General features: G+C 37.6%; 1 protein-coding gene across 3 annotated transcripts; it reads right to left on the minus strand.

Moving 5' to 3' along the window:
• Positions 1-6,779: 6,779 nt before the first annotated feature.
• LOC127436516 (transcription factor E2F7-like) lies at positions 6,780-16,355 on the minus strand. 3 transcript variants are annotated; one of them, XM_051690766.1, is made up of 11 exons: positions 16,189-16,355; positions 15,258-15,350; positions 14,871-15,164; positions 14,173-14,335; positions 13,842-14,063; positions 11,462-11,620; positions 11,068-11,364; positions 10,682-10,983; positions 10,392-10,557; positions 8,540-8,868; positions 6,780-8,278 (listed from the first exon to the last, which is right to left on the minus strand). In XM_051690766.1, the coding sequence occupies exons 2-11, from the start codon at positions 15,348-15,350 to the stop codon at positions 8,129-8,131; spliced, it is 2,175 nt and encodes a 724-aa protein (XP_051546726.1). In that variant the 5' UTR covers positions 16,189-16,355; the 3' UTR covers positions 6,780-8,128. The 3 variants fall into 3 exon arrangements, with proteins under 3 accessions (XP_051546726.1, XP_051546725.1, XP_051546727.1); XM_051690765.1 differs by having other exon boundaries at positions 6,780-8,287; XM_051690767.1 differs by lacking the exon at positions 15,258-15,350 and having other exon boundaries at positions 6,780-8,287.
• Positions 16,356-16,817: the final 462 nt, after the last annotated feature.

The following is a 16,817-nucleotide window of genomic DNA, read 5'->3' on the forward strand; positions in this document are numbered from 1 at the left end:
CGTGAGTTTGAATCCAGGGCATGCTGAGTGACTCCAGCCAGGTCTCCTAAGCAACCAAATTGGCCCAGTTGCTAGGGAGGGTAGAGTCACATGGGGTAACCTCCTCGTGGTTGCTATAATGTGGTTCTCGCTCTCGGTGGGGTGCGTGGTGAGTTGAGCGTGGATGCCGCGGAGAATAGCGTGAAGCCTCCACACGTGCTATGTCTCCGTGGTAACGCACTCAACAAGCCACGTGATAAGATGCACGGATTGACGGTCTCAGACGTGGAGGCAACTGAGATTCGTCCTCCGCCACCCGGATTGAGGCGAGTCACTACGCCACCACGAGCACCTAGAGCTCATTGGGAATTGGGCATTCCAAATTGGGGAGAAAAAGAAAACAATTATTATTAAAACTTAAAATATTTAGTTTTTAAAATGTTGTTAAAGAATACTCAATTAAATTTAATGGAATTCAATTTTGTTATGAAACTGAAATGCGTAAAAAAAAAGTGTTAACAAATACAACCTTTATATAAACTGGTACAGTATTTAATTACTCAGGAATTATATAAATATTAGGCTTAATATGTAGACTAAATATTTTAAGTGTTTATTGGAGTGTTTATTTAATGAGGGTTTTGACATATTTCACAAATAGTGGCCATATATTACAAGGCCAACTCTGATTAAATTATTCATTATTACATGACATTTAAAAACTTGGTAAAGCATCCAAAATAGTATTTGGATTCGGCCTCTTAAATGTGACTCTTCCTCATTAATTGTTCATTTTGTCACTTGTTCAGTTTGTTAACTTGCCATTAGAAAGATTTCAGCACTCTGAACCTTTCAAGTGACAGAGCCGTTGAATTAGCCACGCCCCCTCATTCCAAAACCCCGCCCTCTAAAGATAATTTTGAGACCAAAATCGAGCAAAAGAGCTGCTTTGTTTGTTTATGGCTGTCAAATTCAATAGTGGCACAATAGCGACAAACATTATGAATCATAGCCTCAATGGTCCGCTTCAAATACAACACTATGAGAACAAGCAAAATGATTGACAGGTGAAAAGCGTCAATCTCCATGGTCCGCAGACACATTTTTGTGTACAGCTGTCATAGAGACCATCGAGATATCTCAGGACACTTATTTCATTAATATCTTTAAGGGGGTAGGAACATACTCCCTTTTTGCATATTTTTCCATGATAAAAAAATCACCTCGCACCTTTAAACCAGTGGCCGTTTAGAAAACATCTTCAAGGGGCCGTTCACACCGAACTGTTTTTGCATCTGCATTGATTTTCAATTGTTTTTCTATGTAAACATTCGCTACTAGACGGACGTCTTTGACTGTTGCGCCACAACGCGGTCCTCCATACACAAGATGTCACTGTGGCCTTCAAGCTTCACTCTGGAGCACTCTGAGCTTGATTGCTATGCCTGAAGTGGAAACCACGCCCCTCTCATTACCATACGGACACAGAAATGAATGAATAAATAAATGTGAAAATATAGTGTATAAATGTGGGAAACAAAATTGAAAATATATGTATAAATTCATAAATGAGGAAATAAATATCCTACATGTGGAAATAAATTGATGTGGAAATTAATAAATAAGAAATGAAAGTATAAATAGCCTACTCATTTATGCCAGATTTTAAAATGTATATATTTATATGTACACTATTTTGCGAATATATATTTATTCGTTTATTTATTTTTAATACTGTCAGATTTGGTGATCTGCATACCTCCATAGCGCAGGAGCAATGCGTTTTTTAGACGCCGTGTCAACTTAAATAGAACGTCAGCTTTTGAAAACGCGTCTCGAGACACATGCGTTCTATTTTTTTTAGCGCAAAAACGTTTTGGTCTGAACGGCCCCTTGCGCGTTACTTCTATGTTTGGAGCTCAACAAATTCCGAAAAACTTGGATTATCCTACCTGAGTTTCAGATGTCCTTCTGTATAAAGCTCCCAGTAGATTCCCACAACGCTCCAGTATGGACGCGTGTATTTCTGCAGAATGCAGACAGGTTGGAATGAGCTTTATGACGTCACGCAGGAACATTACGCAATCCATCATATTTTCTCACCCTTGACGTCATGACACCAGAGCTGCTGCATAATAGCACGTTTTTCACTCGAACTTTCTTTTCCAAATATTTCTATATATTTATATTACTTTGTATTCTCAGAATTAACTTCATATTTTAGTGTTTTGGGATTTATAATCACTTAAATATGATATTTTACCATTTTATTTAAATATATTACTATATTTTAAAGTAAGTATGTTATATAAATATCAAACTTTCAGATTTGTTCAGTTATGTTTCACTTTTAAAATGTATGTTTTGTTGGGAATCTCCATGGTTCTTGATTTATGCTTCCTATAATGTGTTTATGAGAAAAACATTCCATAGAAAAATGGTAATGAACTGTAAAAACAGTAAAGGTTTCCCATTTTAAACATATGTTGTAAAATCTTATGAGGTGAAGGAGGACAGAACATCTTCCATTTCAGCCTTTGCTGTTCAATCATACATCATGTTGGCATGAAGGGAGTGTGTAGAATAATCTCATTTAACAGCAGATTTACACAAAACTTCCTAAAGGTCTCCCTGTAAAACATAAAAGTGGCCCCTAAAAGTATTTTTGACACTTTAGTCACACTTAAAAATGTTTGAATGTCTTTCCTTTTGATATGTTATAATGCAAAGAAATAACATTCAAAAAAATTTCAGTGTGACTGAAAAGGAATAGTTCACCCAAAAATGCTAATCCTCATCATTTACTCACCCTCATGCCATCCCAGATGTGTATGACTTTCTTTCTTCTGCTGAACACAAATTAAGATTTTTAGAAGAATATCTCAGCTGTGTAGGTCCATACAATGCAAGCGAATGGTGACCAGAACTTTGACTCTCAAAAAAGCACATAAAGGCAGCATAAAAGTAATCCATATGACTCCATTGGTTTAATCCATGTCATTTGAAGTGATATGATAGGTGTGGGTGAGCAACAGACCAAAATATAACTCTTTTTTCACTATAAATCATGACATCAGCAGTCTCTTTGGGGATCATGATTTCAAGCTTGATTACACTTCCTAGTGGTTGATGCATGCGCAGAGCAAGTGGTGCTAGGAAGTGTATTTGAGCTTGGTTTTGTTTGTCTAAACTTAGATTATATATAATTATGGAATGCTATAATACAGACAACACACACTTCTAATTAAATATGTTTGCTAAGACAAGCTTCACTCCTACTATTGCTCATACTTAGGGTCATGGATTTGAACAAACCTGCAAACCCTAAGCAGTGAACTCCGCCATGTAAAACCAGAACCGCTCTACCAAGGCAGAGCTTTCAAGGTTAGCAAAACATAGCGTAACACGGCGGTACACTAGCGTGGAGACTAGATGGAATTCTTTTTGAATGGATGTCTTTGGAGATGCTTCAGTATGCCGAATAAACTGCTTTTGTGAGTAAGCAGCCTAAGTCCATTTCAAGGCAAGTCAGTCAACCCGGCAGCCATCTTTGGAACGCTCCCGAGCAGCTATTTCTTTGAATACAAGCAGCATGTAAGTTTAGCTCCTATCTACTTAAATGGGGAATGACCGAAAACTCCTAAACAGTTGGTCAAGATTAGGATCAAAGAACATATTTCAACTCAGCAGTAAAATCTGACAACTACTGTATCATAAATAGAACTTCTTTAACTCAGATCACGCTAAAAAAACCCCACGTTTTTCAGGCTGGTTCAGCAATAGCACATGCGCGTTCTCAAAGTTCACTGACAGGCTATAATTGTTTCTAAAAGGTGATTGGCTCTTTTACCCATCGGGACTTCCTTTTCTATATCCATTGGCTGTTCCAATTTCTCCCATTCATTTTAAAACCAGTAGTCCGTCTCTGCAAAACAGCTCATCACTTGATGAATTGACCTGCTGTCTGCGAATGTTTAACATGTTAACTAAAACAATCCTTTGGGAGTGAACTACGTAAGTGTGAAGATTACAAACAATATGTGGTGATACTATGATGAAATTGCTTTTATTTTATTTTTAATAAGAGATGTTAATGACAATTTTATGACAAGTAGGAGTCAGTTTACGGCTTTCTTTATTCATTCGTATGCTACTATCCACAAACGGTGATTTACTATCATAACATGCTAGTGGACTACGCTCAGAGATTATTTAGCAGAGACAGGCCACTTCTATCAAAATGAATAGGAGAAATTGGAACGCCCAACGGCAGCCAGCGGATGTAGAAAGGAAGTCCCGCCTTACAGTTAAAAGAGCCAATCACCTTTTAGATACAGACATCACCTGTCAATCAACTCTAAAACGCACATGCACATTGGTTATACAATGCGTTTTTTAACGTAATATGAGGTAAAGAATCACAATTTATGATTCCAGTATTGTCCGATTTTATTGCTGATTTGAAATATGTTCTTTGATCGTAATCTTGACCAACCGTTTTTGAGATTTTGGTCTTTCTCCATTCAAGTAGATAGGAGCTGCACTGGCATGACTGGAAATAGCCTCACATAGTTCAATCGAAAAGGATTTAGTTGAATATTAGCATGTTGAATATTAGCGGACAGGCTAAGTGATGAGCTGTTTTGTCACAAAAGCAGTTTATTTATTTTTTTATTTTTCTCCCCAATTTGGAATGTGCTTTAAGTCCTCGTGGTGGCGTAGTGACACGCCTCAGTCCGGGAGGCGGAGGTGCCTCCGCGTCTGAGACCGTCAATCCACGCATCTTATCATGTGGCTTGTTGAGCAAGAGACGTAGCGCGTGTGGAGGCTTCACGCTATTCTCCGCGGCATCCACGCACAACTCACCACGTGCCCCACCGAGAGCGAGAACCACTTTATAGCGACCACGAGGAGGTTACCCCATGTGACTCTACTCTCCCTAGCAACCAGGCCAATTTGGTTGCTTAGGAGACCTGGCTGGAGTCACTCAGCACACCCTGGATTCAAACTCACGACTCCAGGGGTGGTAGTCACAAAAGCAGTTTATTAAGTATGCTGAAGCATCTCGTCCATAGACATCCATTCAAAAAGAATGGCATCTAGACTCCTTGCCAGTGTACCGTTAAAAGAATATCTCAGCTCTGTAGGTCCATTCAGTGCTAGTGAATGTTGGCCAGAACTCTGAAGCTCAAAAAAGCACTTCAATGCAGCATAAAGTAATCCATATGACTCCAGTGGTTTAATCCATGTCTGCTGAAGAGATATGATAGATAAAGTTTTAAGTTTTTATATATATATATATATATATATACACAGGTGCATCTCAATAAATTAGAATGTCATGGAAAAGTTCATTTATTTCAGTAATTCAACTCAAATTGTGAAACTCGTGTATTAAATAAATTCAATGCACACAGACTGAAGTAGTTTAAGTCTTTGGTTCTTTTAATTGTGATGATTTTGGCTCACATTTAACAAAAACCCACCAATTCACTATCTCAAAAAATTAGAATACATCATAAGACCAATAAAAAAAACATTTTTAGTGAATTGTTGGCCTTCTGGAAAGTATGTTCATTTACTGTATATGTACTCAATACTTGGTAGGGGCTCCTTTTGCTTTAATTACTGCCTCAATTCGGCGTGGCATGGAGGTGATCAGTTTGTGGCACTGCTGAGGTGGTATGGAAGCCCAGGTTTCTTTGACAGTGGCCTTCAGCTCATCTGCATTTTTTGGTCTCTTGTTTCTCATTTTCCTCTTGACAATACCCCATAGATTCTCTATGGGGTTCAGGTCTGGTGAGTTTGCTGGCCATTCAAGCCCACCAACACCATGGTCATTTAACCAACTTTTGGTGCTTTTGGCAGTGTGGGCAGGTGCCAAATCCTGCTGGAAAATTAAATCAGCGTCTTTAAAAAGCTGGTCAGCAGAAGGAAGCATGAAGTGCTCCGAAATTTCTTGGTAAACGGGTGCAGTGACTTTGGTTTTCAAAAAACACAATGGACCAACACCAGCAGATGACATTGCACCCCAAATCATCACAGACTGTGGAAACTTAACACTGGACTTCAAGCAACTTGGGCTATGAGCTTCTCCACCCTTCCTCCAGACTCTAGGACCTTGGTTTCCAAATGAAATATGAAACTTGCTCTCATCTGAAAAGAGGACTTTGGACCACTGGGCAACAGTCCAGTTCTTCTTCTCCTTAGCCCAGGTAAGACGCTTCTGACGTTGTCTGTGGTTCAGGAGTGGCTTAACAAGAGGAATACGACAACTGTAGCCAAATTCCTTGACACGTCTGTGTGTGGTGGCTCTTGATGCCTTGACCCCAGCCTCAGTCCATTCCTTGTGAAGTTCACCCAAATTCTTGAATCGATTTTGCTTGACAATCCTCATAAGGCTGCGGTTCTCTCGGTTGGTTGTGCATCTTTTTCTTCCACACTTTTTCCTTCCACTCAACTTTCTGTTAACATGCTTGGATACAGCACTCTGTGAACAGCCAGCTTCTTTGGCAATGAATGTTTGTGGCTTACCCTCCTTGTGAAGGGTGTCAATGATTGTCTTCTGGACAACTGTCAGATCAGCAGTCTTCCCCATGATTGTGTAGCCTAGTGAACCAAACTGAGAGACCATTTTGAAGGCTCAGGAAACCTTTGCAGATGTTTTGAGTTGATTAGCTGATTGGCATGTCACCATATTCTAATTTTTTGAGATAGTGAATTGGTGGGTTTTTGTTAAATGTGAGCCAAAATCATCACAATTAAAAGAACCAAAGACTTAAACTACTTCAGTCTGTGTGCACTGAATTTATTTAATACACGAGTTTCACAATTTGATTTGAATTACTGAAATAAATGAACTTTTCCACAACATTCTAATTTATTGAGATGCACCTGTATATATATATGTATAAATATAAAAATTGTCCTCCCTGCCCAGTAGTGAAGTATATGAAAAAATAATGTGAAAGTGAAGATTTATAGTAGAAAAGGACCTAAATATTGATCTGTTTATGACCCACACCATTCTGAAGACATGAATTAAACCACTGTATCACTTTTATGCTGCCTTTATGTGCTTTTTGGAGCTTCAAAGTTTTGGTCACCATTCGCTTGCATTGTATGGACCTTCAGAGCTGAGATATTCTTCTAAAAATCTTTATCTGGGCTTTTTATATGGGATGGTATGAGGGTGAGAAAGTTATTTAATGTAAAATAACTGTAAATACTGTACAGCCGTAATGATTACACCATGTGGTGTAAAATTAAATCCAAATGCCACTTGTTACATTTGAAAAAATAATTTATTACTAGTCTACTCTGCTTTAAATGTTACAGTACTGTGATAATTCTGCATTGTCTCCAGTGATCATATTCACTGATTATTCAAGTATGTTTTTTTTTTTTTTAGGTTTCCCATTTGCGCCACAGATGTAGCATCTCAAAATTAAACAGTGTCCAAAGTTAAAACCATTATTTTGTTCTGAATCTCCAAATATACTTTTCTGCAACCCTCAGACTTCATGTACAGTACTAAACTGTTCAAGCTACACATCTCTGTCTTTACCTCTTACAAAAGACATTTCATCTCATGTCCTCGTATTTGTTTCAAGTCAAACTTAAAAAATTGTTCTCTCTGCTGTGAAGGCACCATCTTAACACAAAATCATTTTCAAGACATGTAGGTTCCAGAGACAATACGGCACTTTCTGGAAGGTGTTTTTACCTTAGTGAAAAATTCAAGCACATAAATGCACTATAATGCAGATTTCATACAATCAGAATATGCAAAGAGCTTTCTGCACAAATAAATGACTCTCAGAGACTGATCCAGTCTAAATCATGTTCACATTTTTAAATACGTAGTGCTAGAGCTGAGAAATGTAACAAAGACTGGCTTGTTGATGATTGTAGCCTCTGGAATGAATACTTTAATAAATAATAATGGTAAACCTTCAGGCAATACCCTATCAAATATACTCCAAATTCCACAGTACTCCAAGAAGCGGTGAAATTTAAATAAGAAAATAAAAAAAATCTACCATCCATCAATTAAATTATTCAAGCTTTTCTTTGTTGTGCAATGCAATTTATCTCTCCTGCAGCACCAAAGATGCCTGAACATTCAATGACACCTATAGCTGTGATTTTATTTGGCTGTGGGTTGACCAATGTCCAGCCTCCTCTGGGCAGAGCCTCTCTTGCGTGCTGCTGGTGCAGTTGTGAGTGATCCAAAAGCTCCCGGGGTTTCGAAGAAAGACTTGGATCCCAGAGCTGCTTCCTTTGGTGTCAAAGGAGTCTGGAAGTGCTGAGGGAGAGAGACCCAACCATGTTAGAGAATCATATCAAAGGTCTTAACCCTTACAAAGGGTTAACCTTTTGGTTACAAGGGGTTTGCAAACCCTTACAAAGGGTTAACCTTTTGGTTACAAAGGGTTTACAAAACCTTAAAAAGGGTTAACCCTTACTTTAATTCTAAGGGTCAGAGAGGGTGGAAAATAGGTCCCATCGAAGACAAAAAGCCTATAAAAATAACTTAACATTGTTTAAGCACACTGACCTGTGTTTGTTTTAGCGGTGGGCTTTCTTGTCTTGGTTCCTGTGGTGAAAGTGTAGGCGGTGATGCTCTGTACCCATGATGCTCTGGGCTGTTCATTGTTTCTAAAACTCCAGTCACACCGAATGCCCCTCCTGCCATCACAAACCTTGCCGACGACAGCATGGTGGGCACGCTGAAACTCAAACCGCTGCTGGTGCCCCCATCAGCGTTGGAAGCGGACCATGTGCCTGCTATGAGCGGGGAGGGTACCAAAAAGTATGGCACAGCTACAGCTGGCACGACACCCTGAGTGTGCCCTGCTGGCATGAGGAAGTTCAAACCATTCAGTCCTTTAGAAAAGAGTGAAATATCACATTAGAATTACAGTGCTGTGTGAAAGATCTTGCAGGAGCAGAGATGCATGTAGATTAGGACTGGGCGATACATATTAAATGTTCATGATGAATTTCTGTGAATCAGTTCTATGAATTGATTCAACGATTAATTTGTGTCACTAAAAAATCTTCGATGAAGTCTGTGTGCAGCATTTTCTATATTTGAAAATTTGTTAGTAAAACATTCAATATGTGTAAGTACAATAGTGCTGTTTAATACTATAGACTGTTATAGGAATTTCCAAATGTAAATTCAGGAGGAGCTTGTTCGTCTAGGCCTGCCAATCATATCCCAAGGATATACTAATTTAATACAAAGTTCCCACTTTTGACCAATTAATTTCCATGCCATTTCCAGGCGTTTGTGATTACTGCATAAGGATTTTTTTTTTAAAATCATTCAGATTTAGACCGATTTGCTAACAATTTGTGACTTATTTCGACTAATGAATTGAATATAACTGACTCAAAATGACAATTCACTGACAAAATGCACATAATTGTGACTTGTGAGAAAGTTTCAATACACACAAGATCAACATCCAGCTCATTACATTTTTTAGAGCAAAAGCACTATAAAAAAATATCTATTCACTATGGAAATTTCCATGACTTTTAAGATTGTACTAATTTCAATGACTTTTCCAGGCCTGGAAAACACAATTTTAAAATTCCCTGATATTTTCTGGTTTTCCATAACTTTGGGAACACTTTTAGATTAACACTGTATTTTAGTTATTGCACTGAACATTTTGAATCTAAGGCAATAATGGCTGATTGGTGGTTCCTTTGATGTAAACAAAATGGACTCTTTTAAGCCATTTCAGAGCAAATAGATTTCAATAAATGTATTTAATATCTTCAAAAGCGAAAATGTTTGTTATATTTAAATTTCGTCAACGAATATAAGATGAAAAAGACGTATGATGGCGATAATTAAACAATTTTACTAAAGCATACTGTTGACGAAAATATGACAAGAAAAAAAATTATACTGCAAGATATAAACAGAAGAAATATGTAAAGAAACACTTGTTTATAGAAGATATTAGATATGGCTTCATCTTATCCAATAATTCAGTATGTTGGAGATTACCCCGCTTGAGTTGTGCGAGTAGTTGAACGCGCTGAATAATTATAAACCACTTTAGAACTTAAAACCTATCCACAACATGCATGTAACATTAGAACTTAAATTTTTTCTAAATGTTTGAATATCTGATTAAGGTTTGGTCTTTTACAATTTGACATGTTTTTGTCATTTTGCACATTATCATCAACTAAAAGATATTATTCTCATTGACATAATTACATGCCATTTGAGTCAGAGTAAAACAGAATAAAATCAATAAATATGACATGCCGAAATATTAACTAAATTGAAAGGACATAGTCATCAAAAGCTGAAATATATCGATATATATTTTTTAGCTATATCGCCCAGCTGTAATCTAGATTGGCATTATTTCTTTATGTACCTGCTGTGTTTGGAACATAGAGGTAATGAGAAGACAGGAGGGGGTCTTTAGGACTGTGTGTCCCCGTGTCGCCCTCATTTAGTGGCCCAAACGCGGTCTCGTCCCACGGAGAACCTTCTCTGGAGCAGAACGGAGATATTTGCTCACTGGAGCTCAGACTCTCACTCTGAGACACAAAGACAAAATAATATTCTAAAAACTGTAATAAAAAACTACAAATTTTTGTTTTTATTAATATGCATTATGGTAGTATGTGTTGTACACCCTTTCAGCTGGGCCTTCAAACATACCGTTTCACTTTCTATGGATGTGGCACGTTTGATTCTTTTCTCCGGGGGATCTTCCTCCTCCTCTTTTTCTCTCTTCTTCAGATCTGAGACGGGTGACGTCTGACCCTGTGTGATGCCATCGGGCATGTGCCCGCTGTACACCATGAGCAGGGGTGTCTGTGGAAGGCCGGGCAGGTATGCTAACGGGTGCTGGGTGAACTGGGCAGGTACGGGCAGAGATGCATACGGGACGTCGGCTTGAAGAGGCACTGCCAGTGATGCACTGCTGTTCACGGTCTTCCTGGAATAATCAACCGGCTCATCTGATAATACAAACACAAACCATCGTGTTAAACTTCAAATTCTTTATGTAGCATTAATGCTACAGCGTTCATTTCACCTCTCACCTGTGGGATCTCTGTGAGGTGTGCTGGGGGCGGAGTTTATCAGTCTTTGATTGACAGGAGGGGTGGGAAGGACCTGAAACGAGGCGTGACGTGCCATCTTCACTCGCCGTTCTCCAGAAGCGCTTATCTGAGTATCTGACATAAAAGTGTCAGTCATACCGCTGCTGCTGTAGAAATCGGCGGGTCCGATCCACTTAAAGACGGGTTTACGGCTTTTCTCTTCTCTCACGTGAAGTTTCTCTATCAGATTCAGGCTGGTGAGGATGTTGGCGATGTCATACAAGCGGCGTACCTTCGCTAAACAAAACAAAGAGCAAAAATGACTGTGTTCAATCAATGAAGAAACCAATAATGTCATATAATATGCTCTTGGTAATAATGTTTAATGTCTTACTTTTATATTTGCTGTGACTGGACTCATCCTGACCCTCCTCGATCAGTATCTTAGCAGCCGTATCCAGGGTAACGGTCTGTGTTTTGGACACCAGGAACAGCATGACAAACTTCTGGCTCATGATGCGGAGAGATTTATCTTTCCTTCGGCTGGATGCTGCTGTATGAGAGAGAAACAAACCATGTTCTTTAGATGTCAGTCTGTCAGTCTATGTATTGATGCTTTAAGGAACCCAGAAACCTATACACTGCTATAAAGAACCTTAAATGTCCAAAGAACCATATAGTCAAATCAAATAGTGTTCTTGATAAGAAGCTGCACAGAACCACTGAAGAATTCTTATTTTTAAGAGTGAAAGTTAAACCTTTGCCGTTAAATGACTATTTTAAAGTTTTGATTGCACTCGTACAAAGAGAGAGCGAGAGAGAGAGACAGAGAGAGAGAGACAGAGAGAGAGAGACAGAGAGAGAGAGACAGACAGAGAGACAGAGACAGAGAGAGAGAGACAGAGAAAGAGAGAGAGAGAGAGACAGAGAGAGAGAGAGAGAGAGAGAGAGAGAGAGAGAGAATGAATAAAGAAAGAATGAATGCTTAATTTGACTGGCAGAAGATAATCAGAGCGCCTGGTTAAAAAGGAAAGAAATCATCGGATGGTAAATTGTGTGGTCGAGCGACTCTTGCCCTCCTGTCAGGGCAGAAATATGCTTTCATTAGGACAGAAAGCCGTTGCTTAGCGACACCGGTCACATGGGAAAAGAAAACAGCAAACACAATAACCACATTGGAGGAGGACCGCAGAGCATAAAAAAAAAAAAACGTCGTTTCTTAATCAAGTCATCAAATCTCATAGGATATACAATGATAATATTTTCATATTCACTTTCAGTATAACAAAGCAATATCCATGAAATCAAACAAATATTGATCAGATGATAATTAATTCAGTTATAGTCCGCATTAAAAAATAGTGAACAGACACCATTTTCTCCATAATAGGAATGCACAAATTTTTGCCCAGTACTGATTAATTGAATTATTTAAGATTATTTTATCTGATTTAATTGAATAATTTGTATGTTATATGTTATGGACGAAAAATCAACACTTTGTTTTTTTTTTGTTTTTTAAGTGAATTGAATTATTTAATTTACTACCTGATTAAATGAATTTATCTGATTTAATTGAATTACTCGTATGATATGTTCAAAAATGTTTTTCTTTATTGTTTGTTAAAAAAAGGTGAATTTAATCATTTACTTTAACTCCTGATTTATTAAATTATTTAAGATGTAAAAAAATAAAATAACAAAAATATGATTTAATTAAATTATTTGTATGTTATTTTATTGCAAAAAAAATTAATAAAAAAATTATAATAATTTAAAAGAAAATATTGTTAATTATATATATTTTTTAAGGGAATTTAATTATTTAATTTAATACCTGATTAATTGACTTATTTAAGCTGATTTAATTGAATGGCAGAAAATTCTACACTTCATTGTTTATTTTTTAAGTTAATTAATTTTTTTTTTATTTAATACCTCATTAATTAAATTATGTAAACTGGTGTAATCTGATTTAATTTAATTATTTGTGTTATATTGTGGCAGAAAAAAAAAACCCTACACATTTTTTTTTTTTTTTTTTTAAGTAAAAGCGCTTTGAATTACCGGTGACCATGAAATGTGCTGTATAGTAATACACTTGCCTAACATGGTTCACTTTTTATTTGAATTTATATATATATATGCTTCAAAACATTAAAATATACAGCATAAATTATGAATAGTATCTGCTTAGTACCTTTTACTCTAGTGCTATCTCCTTAAATAGGGAAAAATACATCCTGATATTACATCCTTCTAATGTCGACCTTATTCAAAATTGCAGATAAAATACTGCCGATGAGAAATAATAAAATACTGATGAGAAATAAGTAAAGATGATTTACATCATCATGCCACTCCTACAAAACTTTAATGGATTATAAACATGTGCCCTGCATGCTCCTTACTGAATGAGCTTCACTCCTCAATGTGCGAGATCTTGGCACTCCTCAAACAAAGAGTCTGTGTTCTGCGATGGGATTAACCTGTGATAAGCACAAAGACCAGCGAACAAAGTCCTAGTAACCAGTGTTGTGATGCTCACGCTGTTAACGCCTCACCTATTAGTGGAGCACATGGCATCCCCGCGTGAGACGCTAATACGGTTGTTAACAGGGCAACTGTCACTATATTGTTAACCTATCGAGAGGTACATAAATATTTTAAGGCTCTGCGTAATAAGGCGAATCATCCAAATGAGAGTATATGCAATATAGGCAGATGTTCACACTCTTAATAAACTCTTATAACTGTAGAAATATAAAAGGTACCATGCGTGTTCTGTGTATGGTGGGCAGCGTGTGGGCTGGTTCCACCACTTGGATCCATCTGCAGATGGTAGCCCTGTTCTCGGCCCTCCCGGTGGAGTTCCTGCAGGGTTTGGGGCAGCAGTGATCGCCCGTGCCAGACGTACAGGTTCTTGGCCATTCTGCTTACCAGCATCAGGGACTCCAGCACATTCACAATGTCGTAGATACGCCGCCTCTCCACACCTGTGTCGCACCAGAGAGTTTACACCCCAACATCAGTCATTGATTGAGAATTTTTTTTTTTTTTTGGCTAAATCTGCAGGAACATGTGTTCAGGGTTCTGGTCTCTTACCCAAGTGTGTGGCGACCTCATCCAGAGAGATGTTGATGCTTTCAGAGGCTTTGGGGTAATCGGGGTACAAGGCCAGAAATTTCTGACACAGAAGCCCCAAACTCTTCTGCTTGCGACTGGGTCTTCTCTCACAATCATCTCCACCGTCATCTAACGTTTCAAACTGAGAAAGAGAGTTTTATTACAATTAAAACTAAAACTAGATTGGTTAAGTTTGTCAACACTTTTCTAAGCCTAGCACTGCAGTTTAAAATCATTTTACAAGCTTGATGTTTAAAAGTTTTACAGGCCCAAAAGACACATAGCAGCTTAACTATCTTGTGTTTACATTTGTATGGTTTGATATTTGAGAGTTTGAAATCACGACCATTCTTTGGCCTGAATGAACAGTCCTTCAGTGTACTTCTATGGGATTTTTAGGGATATTTGATCCTCCGTTACGGAAAAATCGTGAGTCGGATTGGTTAGAAAATTCAGAGGAACCTGAGTTAGAACAGTCTGTAGGTCTGTGCCAAATTTGGTGGACGTAGCTTGAAAGCATTATGAGTTACAATTGGAAATGTTGGTATTGGTTTAGGGATTTATTTTGCTTAAAGTTAATACTTGAAAAAGCCATCATGGATGGAGGTCACTGGACGCATGTAACTGTTGAGGAAGTTTCCAAACATTAAACTAATTTAAATGTATTTTCCTCATACCTGACACGAGTCGTCAAGTTCTTCCTCATTCTCTACAATTTTCTCTTCATTTTCGATGGGCCTGAAGAGGGACTTTTTCATCTCTCTGTCATGAATGTCTGGGCTGGCGGCGCTGATCAGCACCTTCAGGTTTGCTGTGGGGGTCAAGAGGTCCGTATGGGCCCTCTCAGGGTGTTTGATGGGGGTGATATGAGTGATATCCGGACTTGAGGCTCTTCTGTGTCCAATAAAGGCTGTTGTCATAGAATCTGACTTCAGTGGGGTCATTTTTCTTCTGTCCACACAGAAGTTCTCCTGCAAAATAAAGGTAAATATAGTAAAAGTGTAAATATGTGCACAAATGATTAAAAAATATAACATGCTGTAATTACATTTAGATCATCTTACTTTCTGGTCATTTATGTTGTCACTTTCATATTTGCCTGTCTTAATCTTCCTCACACTAACCAGATCCTTCAGAGATAAACACTTCATCTCCATCTACAAACAAACAATAAATCATAATCAGCATTTATTTGTCTTGAATATTACTATTATTATTTTAGCTAATACTTCACTGATCATTTATTATGCATATTACTATGTATGAATTAATAATAAAGTGAATAACAATTTATAACAACTAATAACATTAACAAAAAAGCTGATCATTAGTTAATGTACATTAAAATAGGTAAATGCACTAGAATAGGTAAGACACTTTGATTCATATAATTCATTTTTTTTAATATAAATTAACTTATCTATGAAGCACTATATGATGTTTTTTTATTATTATTATTAAATAAATTACTAATTCAAGTTATTTTAAAATGTTAAAAAAGTTATTAGATATTATTAGTTTTACTACCCTACAGACCCTAGTGTATTACATATTATATTAGATATTATACTAATACATTATTAATGAGGATATTCCTACATATGAATAATAATGATCTGATTTGATGATGGTGTAAAGATTTTGGCGCAAAGTTCTTTTACCAAACCAGTCCGATCCTCAGAAGATCAAACACTATAATTAAACATTTTACACTCATATTCAGATATATATTATTGGAACAATCCTGTATGAGTTGATATTTTATTTTAGATTATATTGTAGATGTTCAGCAGCAAATGTTTCTATAATATATACTAACTAACCTTTGTAAATCCTGTTATTTATTTTCTTTTTTCAGATTATTTGAATGCCATTAGAAAGCCATATCATGGTAAAATCGTTAAAGTAACCAGTGAGTTTAAATAAATACATTTAATTAATTTAAATTACATCATGACGTCAGTCAGATAGACCGACATATCTCTATATTCTTACCTTAGACTCCCCTTCTTGAAATAAAATACACTAAAAACCGTAAACAAATCCAGTGCAGTGTGATCCTCCTTAAATAAGCATAATTTCCCTTGTGAATAAGAAAAACTGCGTTAATAATCTTCTTATTTCAGCTGGTTAGTGCTGAAACAGCCGCTGTGCTGTTTGAACTCACGAATCACCCGCTAAAGCTTGTTTTCTGGCGCTCTGAAGAAGTTCCCACTAGCTCAGCCAATCACGACGGCGCTATGCAAATATATCGACGGTGGTTGGCTAAACGAGGATAAGAGCGCCGCGTGTAGCCAATCAGAGGAGTGCTGTGACTACGCCTCTGAGTTGTTGTTGGCGGGGCTGTAGGCGCGCTCGAGATGTGCCCTTGGTCTGTGGTTTATTCCAGGCGCGCGTAACTCTCGAAGGCTTAGTCAGCAGACATCATTAACTGACATCATATAGATGCCGAACGCCTCGTGACAGCTTTACATGACAAGCTCAGACAAGAACAAAGGTGAGAAATACACCCCAGGTGGGGTTTTGGCGCGACTGAGGGTGTTCTCGCGGGAAGGAGTGTAATATGAGAGGACCTGCCCTCAGGATATACCCCCACACCCTCAAACTACCCCCAGATAAGGGTA

Source organism: Myxocyprinus asiaticus, chromosome 47, assembly GCF_019703515.2.
Source record: "Myxocyprinus asiaticus isolate MX2 ecotype Aquarium Trade chromosome 47, UBuf_Myxa_2, whole genome shotgun sequence".
NCBI lineage: Eukaryota > Metazoa > Chordata > Actinopteri > Cypriniformes > Catostomidae > Myxocyprinus > Myxocyprinus asiaticus.

Coding starts and splice junctions, on each gene's coding strand:
- LOC127436516 (XM_051690765.1), bottom strand. CDS start 15,350: ATGGAGATGAAGTGTTTATCTCTGAAGGATCTGGTTAGTGTGAGGAAG. Junction 11,621..13,841: donor CCATACACAGAACACGCATG/GTACCTTTTATA, acceptor TCTCTCATACAG/CAGCATCCAGCCGAAGGAAA. Junction 8,869..10,391: donor CTATGTTCCAAACACAGCAG/GTACATAAAGAA, acceptor TCTTTTCTAAAG/GACTGAATGGTTTGAACTTC.